Source organism: Cetorhinus maximus, unplaced genomic scaffold (assembly GCF_964194155.1).
Source record: "Cetorhinus maximus unplaced genomic scaffold, sCetMax3.hap1.1 HAP1_SCAFFOLD_826, whole genome shotgun sequence".
Lineage (NCBI taxonomy): Eukaryota > Metazoa > Chordata > Chondrichthyes > Lamniformes > Cetorhinidae > Cetorhinus > Cetorhinus maximus.
Window position 1 is genome coordinate 121,204 of NW_027596768.1, and position 27,382 is coordinate 148,585.

Below are 27,382 nucleotides of genomic sequence, written 5' to 3' on the forward strand. Positions count from 1 at the left end.
GCTAACTTATTCCTGTTTTCTTTTGCCAATTTAAATACAGTGGTGTCTAGGAAAGTAATGGTTTCCTTGTGCATTATGGTTTAATGGAGAGGTGATGATTTTGAGGATATTTGATGGAGATGAATTCTTCTCCATCTGCTTCTGTGCAAGTCCAAATATCCCATGTCCATGTCCAACAAAAATACAGAAGATAATGTTACTATGTAACTGCACCACCTAATAAAGGAATCAGAGAAAATGAAAAAGCAGCCCCTGAAATATCAAAAATAGCCCTTGAAAAAATCTCAAGAGGAGGCCTCGAAAAAATTTTGACCCCAGCTGCCACAGAATCACATTTTTCTAACTAGATTTGGAAAAATCAGATCAGACAAGTCCAAACTTTCCCAACTTCAGTTGCTGCCATGGGGTGAATAGCCTCAGTGCTCCTGGGCTAGGAAGGAAAGAAAAACAATGAAGCAGCCAAAGATGCTCCTCCTCGTCCAATCCAAGGAAGCAGGCTGCAAAGTGTACATGTGTAGAATTCAGATAAGAGTAGAATCAGAATATGCAAGATACAGACAGTAGGTCACTCTGCAGCCTGAACCGTTGATCTGTCTCTACGCCCAACATAACTGCAGGCAGCAGACACACCTGCCACCTTACCACCAATTCCCCAACCGCACCCCCGCCACCACCACAAACAATCCCAGCAATTTCTGGTTTTGGCTCAAATTTCCAGTGGGATTTGTTTTGCCTTTTATTTTTAAGGGCAGAATTTAATCACTGCTGTGATGCTCCTCATGGTGAGAGGCCTGTTTGCCACATCTGCACATGGCAACTGTCATTTACATGAGGTGCAGCAGACCTGTGGAACTGCAACCAAATGAATCTTGCTACTGACCCAGGAGATGGGACTTACACATAAAGCTGCATTTTCACCTAAGTTTTGGGATAAAAGCCACAGTGGGCATTATCTTGCTCTGCTTTTCAATAATACGCTTTAAAGTCCAGACTGCAATTTTTTTGTGCAAATTTAAAGCACAGAAATATTAAATCCTAACTTCAACCTTATTTCATTCAGTTAAGCTTACCTGATTGGGCAGAGTCTGTATTCGCTGTGCATTCCATTTGAAGGGCATGTTGGGGTTGTATGCAGCTTCCACCAGAACCCGGTCTCCTACCTGGGGCGCCTTGCCTTTCACGGCACTGGTGAATGCAAAAACATTTAGTCAATACATTACAGCAGAGTGAAGCATGTATGACCTTGAACTTTACTGAATGCAAGTTTTGAAATGGGAAAAGATAATGAAGTTTAAACGTACAATCTGTTTTCCTTTGTTAAACTTCACATAGAGATCACCATTAGCAATCCGCCTCAGCTCTGTGCTCATTTGGTAACCAATTTATCCTTAAACCCCTCTTCTTCCTCATCTACATGTTGCTGCACTTTGCAGCAAAGTTCCTTGCACTGCATGTGAAGGATTATCTTGGGCTTTTACATTGTTTTTCTTTTCCTTCCTAGCCCTCATCACCTGAAGACAAAATGTTGAGTTCCACATGTTATGCTGACAACAACCAGTTGTCACTACCTCTTCTCTTGACTTCTGCCTTACTCGGCCCTGAACATATTCAATGACGCAGCCTCCACTGCTCTCTGTAGAGAATCCAAAGATTAACAATCCTTTGAGAGAATGCGAGTGCCTAGTGGACCACTTCTGGTAAGAGCTTGAACAGAGGATCAAGGTGTAGAATCAGTTTGGGTGAAGCTAAGAAACAGTAAGGGGCAGCAAACATTGGTGGGGTTTGCTTACAAGCACCAAACTCTAGTGGTAATGTTGGGCATTGGATAAATCAGGAAACTAGAGCTGCATGTAACATGGGCAGATAGAGAAAATGCTAGAATTTGATCAATTGCTAGAAACTGACAGTTTGATAGATAGAGAGAGCCAGGTTTGCTTAAATTGAAGGATATTGAGAAATTGAAGGTGCGGTGAATGCAGAGAAGCTGGAAGTGTGCAGAATTTGATTAATTGCAAGAAATTGAGAACTTGCTAGATACAGAGAACCAGATTTGCTGATAAACAGAGAAATTGAAAAATTTAAGGTTCAGGTGAATGAGTAGCTGGAAATGTAGAGATTGTTGGAAATGGAGACATTAATGTAGATAGACAGTAGAAATTAGTAGAGATGGAGAGGTTGATGGAAATGGAGAAACTTGTACATTCAGAGAAGGAGCAGAAGCTACAAACAGAATTTCATGGAATGTGGGATTTTATAAATATGGGGAATGAGAAATATCTGCAGATAGAGAAAATGCTAGAAGTTGATCAATTGTTTGAAATTGCTGTTCTGCTCGGTAGAGAGCCAATTTTGCAGAATTTGAAGGATATGGAGAAATTGAAGTTGCGTTGAATGCGGAGAAGCTGGAAATGTGCTGAATTTGACATATTGCTGTAAATTGAGAATTTGTTAGATACAGAAAACTAGATTTGCTGATAAAGAGAAATTGAGAAATTTAAGGTTCAAATGAATGAGTAGTTGGATATTGTTAGAAATTAATAAAGTAATAATGGGCGACTTCAATTTACTTATAGACAGGGTAAACCTAATTAGCATAAATGCTGTGGTGGATGACTTCCTGGAGCTTGTACAAGATGGGCTTCCAGAGCAGTACATTGAGGAACCAACTAGGAATTGGGTTATCTTATATTTAGTATATCTAATGAGAAAGGGCTAATCAATAACCTTAATTAGGAAATAGTGATCATAATATGTTCACTATTGAGGGTCCTATTGAGATAAATGAGGGTCCTAGATCTCAGCAAAGGAGGTTATGAAGGTATGAAGGTTATGAGGGCAAGTTGGCTATGGTGGATTGAGAAAACAAAAAGATTTGACGGTAGACAGGCAATGGCTAGTATATGATCTACAGAAAATATACATTTCTCTAAACACAAAAACCCATCAAGAAAGGTGAATCAACCGCAGATAAAGAAGTTAAAGATTGTATTAGATCAAAGGAAGTGGTTTATAAGGTTGCCAGGAAAAGTGGTAAGGCCAAGAATTGGGGGCAATTCAGAACCCAGCAAAGGAGGACCAAGAAAGTAATAAAGGAAGGGAAAAGGGAAAATGAATGCAAACTAGCGAGTAACATAAAGGCAGACTGTAAAAGCTTCTTTAGGAATGTGAAAAGGGAAAGATTAGCAAGGAAATTTTGGGCGCATTACAGGTGGAGACAGGAGAATTTATAATGGAGAACATGAAAATGGCAGGGAAACTAAACAGTTACTTTGTGTCTGCCTTCACAGAAAATCTCCCAGAAATACTAAGTAACCAAGGGACTAGTGTAAATGAGGAACTGACAGAAATCAGTATTAATAAAGAGGTAATACTTGAAAAATTAATTGGATTAGAAGGTTGATAAATTCCCTGGTCCAGATGAGCTGCATCCCAGAGTGTTGAAAGAGGTGGCGAGAGTGATAGTGGATGCATTAGTGGTTATCTTTCAAAATTCCATAGATTCTGGAATAGTTCCTGCAGACTGGAAAGTAACAAATGTAACTCCACTATTTAAGAAGGGAGGGAAAGAGAAAACTGAGAACAGCAGACCTGTTAGTTTGACATCAGTAGTAGGGAAAATGTTAGAATCTATTAAAAAGGATGCGATAACTGCATACTTGGAAAATAATTATGATTGGGCAGAATCAACATGGATTGATGAAAGGGAAATCATGTTTGACAAACCTGTTGTGAGTTTTTTGAGGATGTTACTTGTAGCATTGATAAAGAAGAACCAGTGGATGTGGTGTACCTGGATTTTCAGAAGGCTTTCTTAAGGTCCCACACAGCAGGTTAGTAAACAAAATCAGAGCTCATGGAATTGGGGGAAATATACTGGCATGGATTGAGAATTGGTTAATAGACAGAAAAAGAGAGTAGGAATAAACGGATCATTCTCAGGGTGGCAAGCTGTTACTATTTGGGTGCCGCAAGGACTAGTGCTAGATCCACAGCTGTTCACAGTCTATATCAATGATTTGGATGTGGGGACTAATTGTAATATTTCCAAATTTGCTGATGACACCAAACTAGGTCAGAATAAGTTTTGACAGGAGAATGCAAGGAGGCTTCAAGGGGATTTGGGCTGGCTAAGTGAATGGGCTAGAACATGGCAGATGGAATATAATGTGAATAAGTGTGAAGTTATCCACTTTTGTGGAAAAGACAGAAAGGCAGGGTATTTCTTAAATGGTGAGAGTTTGGGAAGTGCAGGCGTCCAAAGGGACCTGGATGTCCTTGTTCATGAAGTCACCAAAAGCTGGCACGCAGGTGCAGCAAGCATCGTGTCCGCCATCGCAAGGGGCTTTGAGTACAAGAGTAAAAATGTCTTGCTGCAATTGTATAGTGCTTTGGTGAGACAGCACATGGAGTATCGTGTACAGTTTTGGTCTCCTTATCTGAGGAAGAATATACTTGCCATAGAGCGAGTGCAACGGAGGTTCATCAGACTGATTCCTGGGGTCTTATGAGGAGAGAATGAGAAAACCCGGCCTATACTCTCTAGAGTTTCGAATTATGAGAGGTGATCTCATTGAAACTTACAAAATTCTTACAGTGTAGATATGGATAGAATGTTTCCCCTGGCTGGTGAGTCTAGAACCAGGGAACATAACCTCAAAATAAGTAGGGCATTTAAAAAAATGTATTCTTTTACGGGATGTGGGCGTCGCTGGCTGGGCCAGCATTTATTGGCCATCCCTAATTGCCCTCAAGAAGGTGGTGGTGGCGAGCTGCGCTCTTGAACAGCTGCAGTCCAAGTGGTGTGGGTACAGCCACAGTGCTGTTTGAGAGGGTGTTCCAGGATTTTGACCCAGCAACAGTGAAGGAACGGCGATATATTTCTAAGTCAGGATGGTGAATGGCTTGGAGGGGAACTTCCAAGTGATGGTGTTCCCATGTGTCTGCTGCCCTTGTCCTTCTAGATGGTAGCAGTCGTGGGTTTGGAAGGTGCTGTCTAAGGAGCCTTGGTGAATTCCTGCAGTGCATCTTGTAGATGGTACATACTGCTGCCACTGAGTGTTGGTGGTGGAGGGAGGGAATGTTTGTGGATGGGATGCCAATCAAGCAGGCTGCTTTGTCCTAGACGGTGTCAAGCTTGAGTGTTGTTGGAGCTGCACTCATCCAGGGAAAGGTGGAGTATTCCATCACATTCCTGACTTGCGTCTTGTAGATGGTGAACAGGCATTGGGGAGTCAGGGTGTGAGCTACTCGCCTCAGCATTCCTAGCCTCTGACCTGCTCTTGCAGCCACAGTATTTATATGGCTAGTCCAGTTCAGTTTCTGGTCAATGATAACCTCCAGGATGTTAATAGTGGGGGATTCAGTGATGGTAATGGTGTTGAACATCAAGGGGCAATGGTTAGATTCTCTCTCATTGGAGATGATCATTGCCTGGTACTTGTGTGGCACGTATGTTACTTGCCACTTATCAGCCAGAGCCTGGATATTGTCCAGGTCTTGCTGCATTTGGACATGAACTGCTTCAGTATCTGAGGAGTCGTGAATGGCGCTGAACATTGTGCAATCATCAGTGAACATCCCCACTTCTGACCTCATGATGGAGGGAAGGTCATTGATGAAGCAGCTGAAGATGGTTGGGCCTAGGACACTACCCTAACGAACTCTTGCAGGGCATCACTGCAGCTGAGATGACTGACCTCCAACAACCATCTTCCTTTGCTCTGAGGAAGGGTCATATAGACTTGAAACGTTAACTCTGTTTCTCTCCCCACAGATGCTGTCAGGCCTGCTGAGATTTTTCAGTATTTTCTGTTCGTTTCAGATTACCAACATCCGCAGTATTTTCTTTTCATGTTCCCTTGTGCTAGGTATGACTCCAACCAGGAGAGTTTTCCCCAATTCCCATTGACTCCAGTTTTGCTGGGGCTCCTTGATGCTGCACTCGGTCAAATGCGGCCTTGATGTCAAGGGCAGTCACTCTCACTTCACTTCTGGAGTTCAGCTCATTTGTCCATGTTTGAACCAAGGCTGTAATGAGGTCAGGAGCTGAGTGGCCCTGGTGGAACCCAAACTAGGCGTCAGCAAGCAAGTTATTGCTAAGCAAGTGCCATTTAAAAGCACTGTTGATGACCCCTTCCATCGCTTTACTGATGATCGAAAGTAGACTGATGGGGTGTTAATTGGTGGGTTGGATTTGTCGTGTTTTTTCTGTACAGGATATACCTGGGCAAATTTTCACATAGCTGGGTAGATGCCAATGTTGTAGCTACATGGAACAGCTTGCCTAGGGGTGTGGCAAGTTCTGGAGCACAAGTCTTCAGTGCTATTGCCGGAATATCGTCAGGGCCCATAGACTTTGTGCTATCCAGTGCCTTCAGCCGTTTCTTGATCATGTGGAGTGAATTGAATTAGCTGAAGGCTGGCATCTGTGATGCTGGGGACCTCCAGAGGCGACCGAAATGGATCATCCACTGGGCACTTCTGGCTGACTTGTTGTGACTGCTTCGGCCTTATCTTTTGTACTGATGTGCTGGGCTCCCTCATCATTGAGAATAGGGATATTTGTGGGCACTGGTATGCCCAATCTTTGAGTTACTGGATTTATTCGAAATCTATCCCATTTAGCACAGCGGTAGTGCGCACAATATGCTGGAGGGCATCCTCAATGTGAAGACGGGACTTCGTCTCCACAAGGACTGTGCGGTGGTCACTCCTACCGATACTGTCATGGACTGATGCATCTGTTACAGGCAGGTTGGTGAGGATGAGGTCAAGTATGTTTTTCCCTCTTGTTGGGTCCCTCACCACCTGCCGCAGACCCAGTCTAACAGCTATGGCATTAGGACTTGGCCAGCTCGGTCTCTGGTGGTGCTACTGAGCCATTCTTGGCAATGGACTTTGAAGTCTCCCACCCAGAGTATATTCTCCACCCTTGCCACCCTCAGTGCTTCCTCCAGGTGGTGTTCAACATGGAGGAGTACTGATTCATCAGCTGATAATCAGCAGGAGGTTTCCTTGCCCATGTTTGACCTGATGCCTCCGGACCTCATGGAGTCTGGAGCTGATGTTGAGGGGGGCAGCTCCCGCCTGACTGTATACCACTGTGCCGCCAAAGTGATGGTGGTGTCTGGGACATTATCTGCAAGGCATGATTCCATGAGGATGACTATGTCAGGCTGTTGCTTGACTAGTCTGAGAGACAGCTTTCCCAATTTTGGCACAAGCCCCCAGATGTTAGTCTTGAGGACTTTGCAGGGTCGACAGGGCTGGCTGTGCCATTGTTGTTTCCAGTGCCTAGGTCGATGCCGGGTGGTCCATCCACTTTCATTTCTTTTTATTGACTTTTTAAGCAGCTTAATGGTAGAATTTGAACCTGTGTCCCCAGAGCATTACCCTGGGTCTCTGGATTACCAGACCAGTGACAATACCACTATGCCACCACCTTCCTGATATGAGGAGGAATTTCTTCACTCAGAGGGGGGGTGAATCTTTGGCATTCTCTACCCCAGAGGGCTGTGGAAGCTCAATCACTGAGCATGTTCAAGACAGAAATCGATAGGTTTCTAGAGACGAATGACATCAAGAGATACGGGAATAGCAGAAAGGGCTAAAGACGTAGATAATCAACCATCTGTTTGAATGGTGAAGCAGGCTCAACAGACCGAATGGCCTACTCATGCTCCTATTTCCTATGTTCCTCGAACTGGCGCTGTGGGATGAACTGAACGCTGGGTTAAGGCACCTTACGCCAATGCTCATTGAGGTTTGTGGCAAAATGGGTAGTGTCACTGACTGAGCCAGAAGCTCCAGCCCAAGGACATGAAGGCCAAGGAAGGTGTGTTCATAACAGACAAAAAGGTTGTGTCAACCTGCAAATCCTTCTAACCACTTATTTATGGCAGGCATTAAGAGCAGCAGAGATTCACGGTCAGACATGTGATGAAAAGTTGGTGCCTCTAACATCACTATCCACAGCTCCAGATCACAACATACATGTTGGCACAAGAACTGGGACTCTAAGGGAACTGCAACACACACAGGGTAAGACCTCATGGTGTTGGGGTAATACATTAGCAACCATAGCGGATTGGCTAACCAACAGGAAACAAGGTTGGGATAAATACGTCATTTTCAGAGCAAGCAAACTATAATTAATGGAATGCCACAGGGATCAGTGCTGGGGCTCAACTATTTAATTTCTTTTTTGCTCAGTGAATCATTAGTCCGTGGAAGTCTCCTCCCCAGAGAGCAGTGGAGGATGCTCATTAAACATATTCAAGATTGAGTTAGACAGATTTTTGATCAACAAGGGAGTCAAGAGTTATGGAGGGCAGACAGAAACGGGGATTTGAGGCCACAATCAGATCAGCCATGATCTTACGGAACAGGGGAGCAAGCTCCAGGGGCTGAATGATCTGTTCCTGCCCCTAATTCTTCTGTTCAGCTAAGAAATTCCTCAACTCTGTCTTAAATGAGACACCCTTTATTTTGCAACTGTGCCCTCTAGTTCTGGATTCCCCTGCGAGCAGAAATATCCATCAGCCTCTAACCTATCAAGCTCCCTCACTTCTCATTCCTTTCAACTCATGAGTAGTGGACCAGCCTGCTCAACTCTTAAGACAACCTCTTCATTGCAGGAATCTGTCGAATGAACCTTCTCTGAGCTACTTCCAATGCAAGTACATCCCCCTCCTTAAATATGGAGACCAAACTGTACACAATATTCAAGATCATCTCACCTCTAGTTCGAGTGCTTGCCTGGCCAGCCTCCCGTTTTCCACACTCCATTAACTTGAGCTCATCCACAATTCTGTAAGTTAGTGTTCTAACTTGCATTAAGTCCAGTTCACTCTTCACCTGTGTCCGTTGACCTACACTGGCTCCTAGTCCAACAGGGTGCATTGAAAAACCCTAATTCTGTGTTCCAATCCCTCCATGGCCTCACTTTTCTCTAAGCTCCTCCGGCACTAAAACCTTCCAGGAACATGGCGCTCCCCCAATTCTGGGCTCTTGTGCTTTTTTTGACTCACTGTAGGCAGTCATGCCTTCAGATGTCTGTGACCTAACCTCCGCAAATCCCTCCTTAAACTTCTATGCATCTCTAGCCTTCTCTATTCCTTTAAGACACTCCTCAAAGGCTACCTCTTTGATGAAGCTTTTGGTCATCTGTCCTAATGTCTCCCATCCTTAGCCCAGTGTCAATTTATGTCTGATTATTCTCTTGTCAAGCGCATTGGGGCATTTTATGACATTAAAAATTGGCGACAACAATACACAGAGTCCTGATAAGGTGATGAAATGGGTAAAGACATAGCAGATTGGATCCACGTTCTATGTGAGGAGTATAAGCAGGAGCACAGGGATCCAGACACAGTCATTTACAACAACAGCGGTTGTTTAGTTTTCAGGAATAAAAAAGAGGGCACTCAGACCAACTGAAGCACTGCTTGAATCAGGGGCGCGGGAGCCCGGGAACACGGCACGACGTCGCGGGATCTTTTTTCCTTATATCATTCATAGGACACGGATGTTACTAGCAAGTCAGCAGTTATTAAATAGCTCCAATTGCCCTTGGGAACGTTCTTAAACCACTACTGCCCCAGTGGGAAGGGCACATGGCATACAGAGCAACACATTAGCATGGATACAGGACTGGTTATCTAACAGGAGGCAGAGTGTATTGATAAATGGGTCATTGACAAGCTCTAACTAGCGGAGTGCCACAGGGAACAGTGCAAGCACCTCAGCTATTTACAATCTATAGCAATGACTTGGATGATGGGAGCAAATGTATGGTTGTTAAATTTCCTGATGACACAAAGGTAGCAGGAGACAAAGTTGTGAAGATGACACAAAGAGTCTGAAAAGAGATATAATAGGTTAAGGGAGTGGGCAAAATTTGGGATGGAGTATAATGTTGGAAAATGTGAACTTGTCCATTTTGGCTGGAAGGATAGAAAAGCAGCACGTTATTGAAATGGAGAGTGATTTAAAAGCTCTGCAGTACAAAGGGATCTGGGCATCCTAGTACATGAATCACAAAATGTTAGTATGCAGGTACAGCAAGTGATTAGTAAGGGAAGTTTTAAAGTAGCTGTACATAGTTCAGATGTGGCCTCACCGAAGTTAACTGCAAATTCCCCTCCAAGCCACACACCATCCTGACTTGGAAATATATCACCGTTCCTTCACTGTTGCTGGGTCAAAATCCTGGAACTTCCTCCCTAACAGCACTGTGGGTGCACCAACACCACACGGACTACAGCGGTTCAAGAAGGAAGCTCACCACCACCTTCTCAAGGGCAATTAGGGATGAGCAATAAAAATGCTGGTCTCGCCAGCGACACCCACCTCCTGTGAAAAAATAAAAACTGCGTACAGTTTTGGTCTCCTTAAAAGGACATAATTGCATTAGGAGTTCACACTCCTAAGATGAGGGGTTATCTTATAAGGAAAGGTTGGCTGAGTGGACTTGACAGAGTGGGTGCTGAAGGATGTTTCCCCTTGCGCAAGGGACCAGAACTAGGGGAAACAGTTTAAAAATATGGGGTTTCCCATTTAAGACAGAGATGAGGCAATTTTCCTTTCTCTCAGAGGGTCGTTTGTCTGTGGAGTTCACTTCCTCAGAGAGCAGTGGAGGTTGGGTCATTGAATATTTTTAAGGTTGAGTTAAATGGATTCTGCATTAACCAAAGAAGTCATAGGTTCTAAGGGGTAGAGTTGAGGCCACTATTAGATCTATATATATTCCCAGTGTTATGGAAGGAGTCCCAGGATTTTGACTCAGTGATGAAGAAGGAACAGTGATTATAGTTTCACTGGTGGTAGACTCCTCATTACTTGAATATGTCCAAGCTGTATGTGACTTCAGTGTCTACTGTGGATCCTCTCATGAACAAAGAGTCTGACGTGAGTTCAACAAGTAAATAAATTGAACCGGCAGCTCATGTTGTCATTGTTGGTGCTTGGGGGAAACTTTTGCACTCATCTGGCCTCCCTCCGGGCACGGTGAATGATGCAAGTTTGGCACAGATGGTCCTCAAAACATGCTGAAGCAAATTTCAGTGCTTGCCTCCACAATGGGTCAGTCATTTATATTCTTTTCCCAAGAGAGGTGGTCTGCAATGCATAAAGCTATTTTTTAAGGTGTCCTTATATCTTTTATACTGGAGATGTTGCACTTTTATGTTGTTTGCCTCGAGACAGTTCCCCACAGAAGATTTACTTGGGGATTCTGTAGTTTTTTTTGTGAGGGAGATGTGGCATACCCATCTAAGTTGAATTTTCTGGAAGGAAATTTTCTGACAAAATGAGCTGATCACTGATAAGGCATCTATAATGGAAAGGTGATCTGAACACCTTATCAAGCACCTCAACATTGACTCTCACATCTCAGCAGATTCACTGTACCATAGTTCTAAATCAGGATGATGGAGGGGAACTTCCAAGTGGTGACGTACATGTATCTGCTGTCACTGTCCTCATAGGTGGTAGAGCTCACAAATTTGAAAGGTGTTGCCAAGAGTTTGGTGAATTGCTGAAGTATATATTTTAGATGGTACACGCTGTTGCCACTGTGCACCAGTGGTGGATGGAGTGCATGTTTTAAGGTGGTGGATAGGGTGTTGATCAAATGGGTTACATGTCCTGAACGGTGTCGAGCTTCTTCAGTGTTGTGAGAGTTGCACTCATCCAGGCAAGTGGAGGGTATTCCATCACACTCTTGACTTGTGTCTTGTAGATGGTGGACAGGCTTTGGGGAGTCAGGTGAGTTACTCTCCGCAGAATTCCCAGCCTCTGACCTGCTCCTGTAGCTACAGTATTTAAATGGCTGGCTCATGAGAGATGCACGTCAATGCTGAACCCTCCCAAGTCCCACCACCTTCGAGGATATCAATGGTGGAACATTTGGTGAAGGAAACGCCACTGAATGTCAAGACAAGGTGACTCAATTTTCTCGTGTCAGGCAATAACGGAGACATGGCTGCAAGGGGATCAGGACTGGGAGCTAAATATCCAAGGATATACACCCTATCGAAAAGATAGGCAGGTTGGCAGAGGGGGTGGGGTTGCTTTGTTAGTAAGAAATGAAATTAAATCGATAGCAAGAAATGGTATAGGGTCAGATGATGTAGAATCTGTGTGGGTAGAGTTGAGGAACCACAAAGGTAAAAAAACCATAATGGGAGTTATGTACAGGCCTCCGAGCAGTAGTCAGGATGTGGGGCACAAGATACACCAGGAGATAGAAAAGGTGTGTAAGAAAGGCAAGGTTACACTGATCATGGGGGATTTCAATATGCAGGTAGACTGGGAAAATCAGGTTGGCAGTGGATCCCAAGAAAAGGAATTTGTGGAATGTCTACGAGATGGCTTTTTGAAGCAGCTTGTCGTGGAGCCCACTAGGGAACAGGCAATTCTAGATTTAGTGATGTATAATGAGGCAGATTTGATAAGGGAGCTTAAGGTGAAGGAACCCTAAGGAGGAAGTGACCATAATATGACAGAATTTACCCTGCAATTTGAGAGGAAAAAGCTGGAATCAGATGTAACGGTATTACAGTTGAATAAAGGCAACTACAGAGGCATGAGGGAGGAGCTGGACAGAATTGACTGGGAGATGAGCCTAGCAGGAAAGACAGTGGAACAGCAATGGCAGGAGTTTCTGGGAGTAATTTGGGAGACACAGCAAAAATTCATCCCTAGGAAGAAGAAGCATACTAAAGGGAGGACGAGGCAACCATGGCTGAGAAGGGAAGTCAGGGACAGCATAAAAGCTAAAGAGAAAGCATACAATGTGGCGAAGAGCAGTGGGAAACCAGGCGATTGGGAAGCCTACAAAGACCAACAGAGGACAACTAAAAAAGAAATAAGGAGGGAGAAGATTAAATATGAGGGTAAACTAGCCAGTAATATAAAAGAAGATTGCAAGAGTTTTTTTTGATATATAAAGGGTAAGAGAGAGGCAAAAGTGGACATTGGGCCGCTGGAAAATGACGCTGGAGAAGTAGTAGTGGGGAACAAAGAAATGGCGGAGGAACTGAATAGGTACTTTGCGTCAGTCTTCACAGTGGGAGACATGAGTGACATCCCCAAAGTTCAAGAAAGTCGGGGGGCAGAGGTGAGTATGGTGGCCATTACCAAGAAGAAGGTGCTAGGAAAACTGAAAGGTCTGAAGGTGGATAAATCACCTGGACCAGATGGATTACACCCCAGAGTTCTGAAGGAGATAGCTGAAGAGATAGTGGAGGTGTTAGTGGTGATCTTTTAGGAATCACTGGAGTCAGGGAGGGTCCCAGAGGACTGGAAAATCGCTAATGTAACCCCCCTGTTTAAGAAGGGAGTGAGGCAAAAGACGGGAAATTACAGGCCAATTAGCCTGACCTCAGTCGTTGGTAAGATTTTAAGGATGAGATTTCAGAATACTTGGAAGAGCATGGTAAAATAGGGCAAAGTCAGCATGGTTTCATCAAGGGGAAGTCATGCCTGACAAATCTGTTACAATTCTTTGAGGAGGTAATGAGTAGGTTAGACAAAGGAGAGCCAATGGATGTTATCTACTTGGACTTCCAGAAGGCCTTTGACAAGGTGCCGCACAGGAGGCTGCTCAGTAAGATAAGAGCCTATGGTGTTAGAGGCAAGGTACTAGCATGGATAGAAGATTGGCTGTCTGGCAGGAGGCAGAGAGTGGGGATAAGGGGGTCCTTCTCAGGATGGCGGCCGGTGACTATTGGAGTGGTCAGTGTTGGGACCACAACTTTTCACTTTATACATTCATGATCTAGATGAAGGAACTGAGGGCATCCTGGCTAAGTTTGCAGATGTTACAAAGATAGGTGGAGGGACAGGTAGTATTGAGGAGGCGGGGAGGCTGCAGAAGGATTTGGACAGGTTAGGAGAATGGGCAAAGAAGTGGCAGATGGAATACAACATGGGGAACTGTGAGGTCATGCACTTTGGTAGGAAGAACATAGAGGCATAGACTATTTTCTAAATGGGGAGAGAATTCAGAAATCTGGAGTGAAAAGGGACTTGGGAGTCCTAGTCCAGGATTCTCTTAAGGTTAACTTGCAGGTTGAGTTGGTAGTTAGGAAGGCAAATGCAATGTTGGCATTTATTTCGAGAGGACTAGAATATAAAAGCAGGGATGTGCTGCTGAGGCTTTATAAGGCTCTGGTCAGACCACATTTAGAATATTGTGAGCAATTTTGGGCCCCGTATCTCAGGAAGGATGTGCTGGCCCTGGAGAGGGTCCAGAGGAGGTTCACGAGAATGATCCCAGGAATGAAAGGCTTAACATATGAGGAACGTTTGAGGACACTGGGTCTATACTCGATGGAGTTTAGAAGGATGAGGGGGGATCTGATTGAAACTTACTAGGACCCGAGGGCACAGCCTCAGAGTAAAGGGAAGAGCTTTTAGAACAGAGATGAGGAGAAACTCCTTTAGCCAGAGAGCGGTGAATCTATGGAATTCATTGCCACAGAAGGCTGTGGAGGTCAGGTCATTGAGTGTATTTAAGACCGAGATAGATAGGTTCTTGATTGGTAAGGGGATCAAAGGTTACGGGGAGAAGGCGGGAGAATGGGGTTGAGAAACTTATCAGCCAAGTTTGAATGGCGGAGCAGACTCGATGGGCCGAATGGCCTAATTTCTGCTCCTATGTCTTATAACCATCTCCAACACTCGTGTCGATCGAATGTTATTTATGATCCCAAGACTGAACGTTGTTCAGATCTTGCTGGATGCAGGCAGGATTACTTCATTAGCTGAAGAGCCGTGAGTAGAGCTGAATACTGAAATCATTAGTGTGCATCCCCACATCCGATTGGAGGGAAGATCACTGATGACGCTTAAGAACGTAAGAAACAGGAGAAGACTATACAGCCCATCAAGCCATTCAATATAATCGTGGCTGATCGTTGGTTTCAACTCCACTTTCCCACCTGCTCCCCATATCCCTTGATTCCTTGAGGCACAAAAATCTCTCAGCTTTAGCACAAAAATCAATGCTGACATTCCAGTGCCGTACTGAGTCCATGCTGCACTGCTTGTGGTGCTGTCTTTCAGATGAGACATTAAACCAAGGCCACATCTGCCTACTTAGGTGGATGTAAAAGATCCCATGGCACTATTTTGAAGAACAGCAGAGGAGTTATTTGCAATGTGCTGGCCAATGTTTCTCCCTCAATCAACATTACAAAAAACCGATCATCTGGTTGTTATCACATTGCTTTTTGTGGGAGTTCACTGTATGCATACTGCAGCCATGTTTCGATTATTACAACAGTGACCATGCCTTAAAAGTGCTTTATTTGTTACAAAGCACTTCAAGATGTCCAGTTTTCATGAAAAGTGCTATATCAAAGACTTTTTTTTCTTTTCCTTATATATATTCAAAAGTGGTGTAGAGTCTTTTATCCTGAGACTGTGCCCTCTTGTTCTCAATTTCCCAGCCAATGAGATAATTTCTCCTTCTTCTAAACTACAGAGGATATACCTCATCACAGTAACCAATCTAGTGAACCATTACAGTCTCATCTTCAATGCAAGTATATCCTTCCTCAAATATGGAAACTAAAATGGCACACAGCATTCCAGGTGCAGTCTCACCAAAGCCCTGGACAACTGCAGCAAGACTTATTTTTTCCTGTGCTCTAAGACCTATGCAATAGAGGCCAACCTGCCATTTGCCTTCCTAATTGTTTGCTGTACCTGCATGCTAGCTTTCTGGGTTCCTTGTACGAATACCCACCCAAGTCCCTCTAATCAGCAACATTTACAAGCTGCACATCTTCCAGACTACCTTCAGCAATTTGACTTGTCCAGTCTAGATGAAAAGTTAAGCCCCCACAGTTATTACATTGCCTTTGTCAAGAGCTCTTGTTTAATGCTGTGTCCAAATGCATAACTACTGCTAAGGGCCGACAAACTACTACTGTTTTCTGACCCTTGTTATTACTAATCTCCACCAATACTGATTTTACTGGCCCATCTTCTGGGCCAGGATCCTTCCTTACTAATGTCCTTACTTCATCCTTCATTATCAGGGCCACCCCTCCTTGTTTGCCATTCTGCCTGTCTTTTCAAAATGTACTGTACCCTTGAATATTTGTTTTCCAACCTTTGTCATCTCTCTGTAATGGCCATTAGATTTAAACCATTCATCTCTATTTGTGCCACTAGTTCATCTGTTATTGCAAGTGCTTTGCACATTCAGATAAAAAGCCTTTAATTTTATGTTTTTTACTATTATTCTCTATTTGGGCAACACTCACTGGTGCATTATTAAACTCTCTTACCACTTCCTGTCTCGCTCGACTTGTCTTTGCCCAAATCACAACAATGTTCTATTATCTCAACTTTTCTCTTTGGATTTCTAAATCTCTCTACACCTGAACTCTCTCTACAGCTGAAGATGGTTGGCCCTAGGACACAGGCCTGAGGAACTCCTGCAACAATGTCCTGGGACTGAGATGATTGGCCACCAATAACCACAACCATCTTCCTTTGTGCTAGGTATGACTCCAAACAGTGGAGAATTTTGCCCCTGATTCCCATTGACTCCAGTTTTGCTGGGGCTCCTTGATGCCACATTTGGTCAAATACTGCCTTGATGTCAAGTGAGGCAATGTCAACTCTCACCTCAGCTCTTTTATCCATGCAGAGTGCAGCCGAGTGGTCCTGGAAGAACCCAAAGCAAGCATCGATGTGCAAGTTATTATGGTGTAAATGCTGCTTGATAGCACTACCAATGACATCAACCGTCATTTTGCTGATGATTGAGGGTAGACTGATATGGTTTGAATTGGCTGTATCAGATTTGTCCTACTTTTTGATGTTAGTGTTGTAGCTGTACTGGAACAGCTTGGTTTGGAGCGTGGCTAGTTTTGGTGCACAAGTCTTCAGCAATACAATGGAATGTTGTATCCTGTGTCCTCAGAAATTTCTTGATATCATGTGGAGTGAATCAAATTATCTGAAGACGGGCATCTGTGATGCTGAGGACCTCAGGAGGAGGCGGAGATGAATAACCCACTTGTCACTTCTGGCTGAAGGTGGCTGCAAAAACTTCAACCTTGTCTGCTGCACATGCTAGCCTCTGCCATCATTGAGGATGGGATGTTCATGGAACTTCCTCCTGCCATTTGTTATTAAATTTTCCATCACTATTCATGGTTGGAAGTTTTGAACGTCAGAGCTTTGATCTGATCTGTTGGTTGCAGGGTTGTTTAGCTTTATCTATCGCCGCATGGTATACCTTCCTCTCACCCTCAGGAGAAACTACCAAGGGGAAAACTACAATAGCATAAACAAAGGTATTAGAGGGATATTCAATAATTAAAAGGGCTAATGCAGTGCTGGGCTTCATCTCAAGGGGGCTGGAAGTGGAGTTACTCTTATATAAAGCTCTGATTAAATCCCAACTGGAGTACTGTCCTGGGTACCACATCACCACAAGGAGATAGGGTTTTGGAGGGGTTGTACTGCAGATTTACCAGAATGATCCTGGGGATAAAGATTACTCTACGAGGCCAGGTTACAACAATTAGTCTTGCATTCCTTTGAATTGAGAAGATTAAAGGATGATCTGAATGAGGTGTTTAACTTAAATGATTTGATAGAGTAGATGGAGAGAAATTATTTCCTCTGATGATAGAGTCCTGAACAAGAGGGAACAAACTTAAAACTAGAACTCGATTGTTCAAGCACTTCTTCACACAAGAGATCTGAAACTCTTTCTCCTGGGAAGCTGAGGCTAGTGGTCAACTGAAAATTTCAACATCGAGGATGATAGATCTTTTTCTGGTAAGGGTATTCAGCATTCTAGAACCAAGTCTGTTGGATGGAGTTAAGATATAAATCAGCCATGATCTAACTGAATGACAGAATAGGTGTAAAGGGCTGAATGGCCTCTTCCAGTTTCTATTTCATGTCAAATTAAATACAAGGCACAAACCTCAGCTGAAAAAAGACATCTTCATCGACAAATCCAAACGTGTCGTGAAGCTTCGTCACAACTCCGGTGAAGACCCGCTGCTTCTGGGGTTGGGTTTGCTGCTGTGTAGCCCGGGGCGCTGGGTAAGAGACAGTGATTTGAGCTGTTGTCTGCGGGGCATTGAGGCTTGTGGGTAGAGCCACTGCTGGCTAAAAACAAGAAAGAGTGCACAGAATAAATTATCACAATCAAACCAACACAAATGTGCAAGTTATGGGTCTCAAAGAATATGGGACTCTGTGTGAGCTCCATAAAATCTAACAAATGCTGTTTAATACACAGAAACTTGTATCACCAAGGGAAAAGCTGTTAAATTACTGCAACTCAGTCCTTGTGCGCTTTGGGTGAACTAATTCACATTGAAAATGGGTTGAAATATTACATGGGGCAATCATTCTTCTTGCAAAGTGACTTGTCCTTACAGATGCCCAAGGGCTCATTGGGTATGTTCCATAGCATGGGTCTGAGCTATCCAGTTCATAAGCTAACAGTTCGGACTCCCAGGCTGTGCCAAATGAACTGACCTCAGCCAAGACAGCAGTAGGGCCAGAGCACTTGTTTAGTTGGCAAAAAATAAAAATCAGGTCTGGGAATCCTGGTTGATGAGAATCAAGGGACTCCTGCTCGTGTGGTTGTTGGATGAAGACAGGAGCAGGGTTGGCCACGAATCCTCCCAATGCTCAATAGCCTGCCAATACTTTCTGGTGAGCAGACATTTTGATGGGGTATCATTTGATCGTCAGTGAGAATATTAGTGAGAAACTTGGAATCTTGCTTGGCTTAACATATAAAACATGCATATGCTGTGCATTAAAAAATTACTCCAAAACAGAACGCAGAAAATTCAAGAAATAGTGACATTGTAAGGATTCATTATGACTGCATTTTGATTCAAAATTGCTGCTGTCCTGAAAAGCAGTGAATAAAAGTCAGGGTGACAGAAACCTAAGAAGCCCACACCATTTGCAGGGTATTAAATTGTGGCTTGGGTTCTTTACAGCTGTTAATTTTAAGAGCAATACAATCACAATATTTTGAGAGTAACTGGCATATCTGACAAAAAACAGAAGTAATGTGTGTGGAACTTGTCATGGAGGAGGAAAGATAGCAGTATCAGCTGTCTGCCATATCTGCCATATCGATCTGAAAGATGGCAGTATCAGCTATCTGCCATATCGATCTGAAAGATAGCAGTATCAGCTATCTGCCAGGACGCCACCACTACTACCAGAACTCAAAGCACAAATCAGATAGGCATGACTGCAAAATGACATCAGCTATGAACGCTCACAGATGTCTACAAAATAATATCACTTCTGGAATAAAGCCTGATGTTCAGTTATCATAAAAATAAATGTTAAACTTACTTGAGGAAGCAAAGCTTGCGGGGGCTGCTGCAGCTGAAGAAAAGCAGAAAGTTAATGCTTATATCCAATTTTTTAAATGCTCAAGTCTTCAAAATCATTTATAGTAAATGCCAGGCTCTGATCATACAACACTGCCCTGTGCCCAAAAAGCAGCACTGACTGCACTCCTGTCGCAGTGACAGCCTTCGATGTCAGGGACTGGAGACAGTCAAGACAGCCAACGTGTATGATGTTAGAAGTCATGAGCCCAAACATGACATATCAAGATCCAGAAAAATGGATAGTCAAAAAGTCAACAAGCAACATTAAATTTAAACCCAGATGACAACCAATTCCCAGTTTGTTTTAACAGGATTATGCCCATAGTGAAGGCTGCTGCAAATGCCCAAAGATAGCTCCCTTACATATCACTGGGGCTCGGTCAGGTGAAAGTTTTTTTTGGGGTTAAATTCCCAAAGCATTTAAAAGCTTGAAAATTCATTTTAAATTTTAAAATTTAAATAGATAGAGGAACGTGTGGGACCTCCATGACATTTTCTGAGTCCTGGATAACAATATGTGCAGGAAGTTAAAACATCTACAGCAGCTCCTGCCCTGGGTTTTGGATCTTGAGCATCAGCTCGTGTCAATGTGGCACATTCACGAGGTTGAAAGCTTTGTGGATAATACATTTACAGATATGGTCACCCCACAGCATAAGAGTATGCAGGGCGAGAGGGAATAGGTGACCACCATAGAATCAAGAAGAACTAGGCAGGTACCGCAGGAGTCCCCTGAGTGAACCCTGGTATAGTCCAGGGACTACCATCTAGTGGAAAAGATGTAGAGGAAAACATTTGCAAGAAAATTACAGAGCGGTGCAGCAATTATGGAGCAGTTATAATGCGGGACTTTAAATATCCAAATATGGACTGGGTTAATAGTGTAAAGGGCAGGGAGGGAAAAGAGTTCCTAGGGTGTGTTTAAGAGTATTTTCTACAGCAGAATGTTTCCAGTCCACTGCGAAAGTAGGCATTGCTGGACCTGGTTCTTGGGAATGAGTTAGGCCAAGTGGATTAAGTGTCAGTAGGGGGACATTTAGGGGGGCAATAATCCTTGTATTACAAGGTTTAGGTTGACAATGAAAAGGACAAGGTGCAATCCAGAGTAAGAATAATGAACCGGGGGAGGGACAACTTCAATGGGCTGAGAATGGGTTTGGCCCAGATAAATTGGATTCAAATTCTAGCAGACAAAACTGTAACTGAACAACGGGCTTCCTTTAAAATGAGATAGCTCAGGCATAGTCAAGGTGTATTCGCATGAAGAGGAAAGGTAGGGCAAACAAATCCAGAGCTTCCTGGGTGACAAAGCAGACAGATTTAGACGAAGCAGAAAGTGTGCGTATGACAGATGTCAGACGGCTAATACAATTGAGAATCATGCCGAAGGTAGAAAGTTCAGAGGGAAATTGAAAAAGCAAGTAACAGAAACAAAGAGAGTATGAGAAGAGGCTGGCAGCTTAGATAAAAGAGAATCCAAAAGTCTTCTATTGGCATATAAATAATATAAAGGTGGTAAGAGGAGTGAGGCTGATCCGAGACCAAAAATGGGATTTATACATGGAAGCAGAGGGCAGAGCTGAGTTATTAAAATCAATACTTTGTATCTGTCGCTACCCGTCTGCGTGCTTTATGATCCCCAGCTGAGGTTTCCACTGGACAAGCCTGATCCCAGAGTGGAACCCAGCTTGACAGATGCTAACTTTTATTTGTTTGTTTAGACACGTGCAGAGAGGCTACTGAGCAAAGTCACCGGAGTCAGCTACTGAATTTTTAACAAAAGAATTTATTTATTTATTTATTTATTTATTAACAAGAATTTATTTAACAAGAAAAGATGAACTATATTACGATACTCCTTCACCCACAGATATATACAGATTTGTAAGGATAACAGAAGTTACAAAAGCTATCTTATATTCTAATGTTCATAGTAGGTACACAGTCCATGTAAACCTATGGCACTCTGTGGTCAGACACACCACACTCTGAAACCAAGTGACAGAAGTGACCTCAATCAGATGCTATGGACCTCTCAACTCCCCCCAGACGCCTGTCAGGCTGCAAAGTCAAAGCTCCGCATCTTTAACACAGCACATTAGTAAACCAGATGGGGCACATGGCGCCAACCATAGAGCGCCAACCATGGACCTCCAGTGCACATGAATATCAAAATGCCATAATTAAAATAAGCAACATAATATCCAGCAACACCAAAACATCTTCAACTCAATCAAGCAAGATGGTATAGTCATTGTATCACTCCAAACTAGCTAATTTAGAATGGGCCAACAATACCATCTGGACAGTTCTGAAATACACTCTCTGAGACACACGTGACTTTCCCAGGTGGACACTGAGTTCAGAAGACTGAACAGTTACAGGAGTTTACGACCTGAACAGGAAAAAAAAAGCCGTCACTGAGAAAAGGGCAAACACCATGAATGCTGGGAACTGACAGGTCAGTCAGTAACGGATAGGGGAATTGTACGTTCATGTCTTGGGCAGGCTTCATTCACACAGGGTCTTTTCAAATGATTACAGACCTATGTAATTTTACTAACTGAAAACACATTTATAATTCATAACCAAATGTCAATCTTAATGAATTATTACTGTAAAATCCTGGCTGATAATTTCAAAAGGTAAAAATTACAAAGTATGGCCCATCACAAAAAGGAACGATATGTTTCAATATTTATCAGAAATCTGCTCTACTCTCACTATCTAAAAGTTATAAGATTAAATTACACAAACCTGTTGTTGAACACTGTAAATCGTTTGCTGAGGCTGTTGATATTGCTGAAAAATAAACAGATAACATTGTGAAAACCAAAATAATCAAAATAATGGTATTCACTGCTATCTTTACACACGCCCACAATGCATGAAATGAAATGCCAAGCAGTATCTCTTCTGGCAGATTTATTGATGGTAAAACGGTTCCAAAGGCACATCTGTCCCCAAGAGCCCAAAACACAATCAAACATTTGTACATTCATTGATAGAGAGAAACTATTTCCATGGGTAGGGGACAAAGTCTAACAATTAAAGCCACACTTTTCAGGAGTAAAATCAGGAAACACTTCTACAAACAAAAGCCGGCAGAAGCTTGGAACTTCATGCTGGATCTAATGTTAAAGACATTGTCACGACTCAGCGGGGACAGTGCACTGTAATATCAAACCCCACTGTTCCCCTCGCTGCGACAAATGTGAAAAGTTTGACCAAACCACCAGGTTGCCCCAAATCTACCTAACCTAATTTAGGTTAACAGGATACGAGCACCAGGTTTGTAAACTTAATAAGCAAATAACTGTTTATTCAACAAACTGTCGCTAACCAGTGGCAAAAGAAAGAAATATGAACTGCTAACTTCTAATACTATAACAAACTCTACCCCCTTTTTATACCCCTGCACATACACCCACAAGGCACAAAAGACACACAAAACACGTATTTTAAGGATGGGATAAAACAGTTCAATAGCGCCAATTCCAGAGTACAGGACTCGATGGGTTGATTTTGATTGATGTCTTCCAAATTCCGTTGTTCTTGTTGATGACACAAGGTAGTCTTCCAGCACTTTCAGTCTGTAGTTCACTGGTTGAGCACTTGCTTTTAATGTCTCTAACAGTGATTTTCCCCTTTGCCTCTTAACAGGGGTTTTCAGAGAGAGTGAGCAGGTTATAGAAATAGGAGGAGAAAAAAAAGCTAGCTATTGTTGTGGAATTACTGGAATCTTCTACACACAGGAGAGAGAGGTTTTAGATCCTGCTCCTTTCAGGCTAGGAGCTATTCTGCACACTGCTCTCACACAAAACCCTGGTCACCTAGCCAGGAGCCAATTAAAATGCTGTTGTCAGGCAGCTCCCTTGTTCCAGGACTCCTCCGGCACCATTCTGTTTTTCATGGCACACTCTGTTCCAGGACTGCAACATTGTATACATCTCTCATCCTGTCCCAGTGGACATGTCTTTCAAACTGCAGCCATTGTACTTCTAATCCAGTCTAACAGAAATAAAAAGGTATGTTCCTTACATGTCTCCACCCTTACAACAGATGCAGCGCCATTTCAAAAAGACATTTCATCACAAGGTATGTGACACATGGACAACAAAACACCGAGACTTACTTTCATTCATCCTTCCTCCCCCTTTTACAATCTTATAGAGTCTTCAGCATTTCTTACCCTTTGAACTTTATTTTAGTATTTTGCACTTGGGGCAATGCATCCACGATCACATTATCTTTTCCAGCAATGTGAACAATCTTTACATCGAATGATTGAAACAAGAGACTCCATCTAAACAGTTTCACATTTCTGGTTTTAAGCTTTTCAATGAAGCCAGCGGATTATAATCAGTTGTGATCAGTGTTTCTTTGTTATCATGTCAGACAAAGTTCAAAGTGTTGAAGAGACAACAACAATGCTAGAGTTTCTTTTTCTACTGTAGAGTACTTCCTCTGATATCAATTTGGTTTCTTGCAAAAGTGCCCCACCGGCTTCCCTATCCCTTTTCCTTGTTTTTGATTTTGTTCTTTTGTTTTGATCTTTACTCTTGTCCTGTTCCACATTATTACCACAGGATTTAACCCAGTTTTCTTTGTGTTTTTGTTCCCTGCCTCTGCTTGAGTTTGTATTTTTTTCTCTTTCTTCACGTTTTCGATTCCCTATCTTTACTTCTAGATTTGGCCCTTTTCTCTCTGTCTTTGTCTTTACTCCGTTTTCTATCTCGGCTTCTAGACTTCGCCTCTTTACTGTCACTCTGCTCTGGATCACGTGTGCTGGATTTTGACTTGTCTTGTTTCTCCAACTCTTTTCCAATAGTTTGCTCATGTGCTATTTTACATGCTCCTGTGAGTCTTTCTAGAAACATGGACACGTAATCCAACATGAAGAATTCGTCTTTCTGCTTTAGGAACTTTTCCTTAATCACTTTTAATGGGCCTCTTATTTCATGACCATGAATCAATTCGAGCGGCCTAACACCAGTAGATTAATTTGGGGAATCTCTGGTAACCAATAGTAAGAATCCTTTGGGAGCTCATGGCAATAGGTCTTAATCATGGTTTTGAGAGGCTGATGGTATCTCTCTAAAGCTCCCTGTGTCGGCGGGTGATAGGCGGTAGACTTCAGTTGTTTGATATCCAAACTGTTGATTATGCCCTGGAAATTTTTAGACAAGAAGTTAGAATCTTGGTCGAATTGTATTTCAATTGGTAGGCCATAACGAGTGAAAAACTGAGTTAACTTTTCTACTGCCACCTTCGCTGTAATTGTCCTTAAAGGAATAGCTCCTGGAAATCGGGTTGTCATATCCATGATTGTAAGGATATATTAATATCCTGCTTTCATTTTGGGTAATGGTCCTACACAATCTACTAATACCTGACTGAATGGTTCTTCAAAAACTGGTATGGATAATAAAGGTGCTGGTTTGATTACATGTTGAGGTTTACCTACTACCTGACATGCATGACACGTTTTACAAAATTGCACTACGCCCTTATGAAATCTTGGCCAGGTAAATTGCCTGTTTATCGATGCTTGGGTTTTCCGTATTCCTACGTAGGAATAGGAATTTCATATATGATTCGCAATATCTCCTAATGATATTTGGGTGGTACCGCTATCTGACGTACACTTGTCAACCGCAGGTCTGTGAGGGTGTCTCCACTTCCTCATCAGAACTCTGTTTTTATGGCAATAGCGCTCTGAAACCCCTCCTGCCTCAGCTTCAGTACGAGCTGACTGTGCTAACTTCTTCAACTCTGGATCTGCTTTCTGAGCCTCAATCAATGAGGCCAAACGCTTCCTTTGAATTATCCTCATTTTTAAAGAAAGTTTTGGCTACTCTAACATCTGTTTGTGGTATTACTTTGACCTCTGGTGATGGACTTTGTTTAGCCATTGCTCTGGTCACCACACACAATGGAAAAATACCAGGAACTTGTTCTTATAACTGCTCCGTCTCTTTAGCCTCTCTAGGACTTTCTGTAATTATGGGTGAAGCTATAACCTTCACTCCTGCCAATCATTCCCCAGAAGTAAATCAACTCCATCCACAGGTAATTTCTTAACCACTCCTACAACCACCGACCTAGATAACAAATCACATTCTAATTGCACTTTGTACAATGGAACCGGGATATACTCTCTACTTATGCCATTTACCAGTACTTTAGCTTTCATTGAACTCTCTGGAGGGAAAACGAGGTCATTCTCCAGGTAAAGAGTTTGAGTAGCTCCTGTGTCCCTTAACATAGTTATGGGTTTAGCTGCATCATTTGATGAAAAAGGGTTCTCTTTCCTTTAGACAAAAACTCTTTATATCTCTCATTTATCTTATTCACTTCACCTGCATTCACAGCAGTGTTTACCTCCTTGTAGTTAAAGCTATAATTTGATCCGTGGCATTTTCTTTTTGAGTTCCCTTTTCGGACTCTCTCTCATGAACTCCAATATGTCTCATGGGCTTCCCTCGCAACATCCAGCATCCTGAACGAATGTATCCCACTTTCTTACAGTGGAAACACTTAGGCCTTCAAGTTTCACCTTCACCCTCAGTACCTTCCTTCCTGATCTGAGGAACAGATCTCAAGGTATTCCCAGCTATCCATTCTTTACCCTGGCTACTTGCCTTCCTTTCACTCTCCCACTTTCTATCCTTTTCAAATTTATGGCGGCGATGGAAAAAAGGTTTGGTTTTACGGATCAGCTCAAAATCGTCAGCATGACTGCTGCCTGTTGAGCAGTTGCAACCCTTTGGTCTTCAGCATAGGTTCTTATTACAGAAAGTAGAGAGTTTTCAAATTCTTCCACGAGAATGGTCTCTCTGAGAACTTCATACGTAGTTTCAACACCTAATGCTTGTATCCATCTGTCAAAACTACTTCGCTTAAATCCTTTCAAATTCAATGTAAGTTTGCCCGGCTGTTTCCTTAAATTTCAAAACTTCTGTCTGCATGCTTCAAGGGCCAACTCATATGCACTCAAAATGGCCTTTTTCACCACATCATAACTCCTAGAAACCTCCTGTGACAGTGAAGCATAAATTTCCTGTGCTCCACCTGTCAATTTGCTCTGCATGAACAACGTCTAGTTTTCTTTTCACCAGTTCATCTGTTTAGCTATCCTCTCAGATGAAATAAAGAACGCTTCAACATCCCTGTCCTCAAACCTTGGAAGATCATGTACAAATTTAGACATATTCCCACAAGGTTCTGATCTGGAAATAAGTCCTGCCTCACCCACTGGTGTCTCTTTTTTAACTGCCAGCATTTTAAGCTAGAACTATTTTTTTCTCTTTCCTCCTTTTCTAACTTTGCCATTTCTAATTCCGTTTCTTGTGTTCTTTCTCTCTCCTGCCTTTTTGCTTGTTCCCTTTGAAATGCCCTCTCCTTTTCTTTCTTTGCCCTTTCTGCCTGTTCTCTTTGGAATACCCTTTCCTTTTCTGTTGCCTCTAGTTCCAATTTTTTTTTATTTGCAACTGAATTTGAGCCCATTCCAATGAACCACCCCTTGGAGAACTCAGGGTCTCGGGTATTTCTTTCAATTTCAAATGCTGTGCCACCTCTTCAATTATCTCTGCCTTCCTAGCTTGGGCAGGCAATCCTACTCTTAATTTACTTGCCAATTTGATTAACCTGGCTTTTGGGATCCCTTGTAAAATTGTCAGGGGCATCTCGTCCACTTGCAGGAAAGCTTCAGCAGTTTCCACTGCCATCTTATTTTTGACAGTACAAACCTGGTGTTTCCTTGACCAAACCACCAGATTGCCAGAGTTCTACCTAACTGTTTAATTTAGGTTAATAGAATACAAGCATCAGATTTTTAAATAAGTAAATAACTGTTTATTGAACAAATTGTCTTTAACTAGTGGCAAAAGAAAGAAATATGAACTGCTAACTTCTAACACTATAACTTAAACTCTACCCCCTTCTTAAATCCCTATACACACACACAGACCCAC

At 42.8% G+C, this 27,382-nt stretch overlaps 1 protein-coding gene across 3 annotated transcripts in view; it reads right to left on the minus strand.

Moving 5' to 3' along the window:
• The window catches only part of ccar1 (cell division cycle and apoptosis regulator 1), a 131,999-nt gene that overhangs the window by 94,164 nt on the left and 10,453 nt on the right, over positions 1–27,382 (minus strand). For all 3 annotated transcript variants that reach the window (XM_078536017.1, XM_078536018.1, XM_078536016.1), the window contains exons 4-7: positions 22,164–22,208; positions 19,366–19,398; positions 17,960–18,147; positions 1,071–1,185 (exon numbers count right to left, since the gene is read on the minus strand). In XM_078536017.1, coding sequence (XP_078392143.1) covers positions 1,071–1,185; positions 17,960–18,147; positions 19,366–19,398; positions 22,164–22,208 — 381 coding nt within the window. The remainder of the gene's footprint in view (positions 1–1,070; positions 1,186–17,959; positions 18,148–19,365; positions 19,399–22,163; positions 22,209–27,382) is intronic.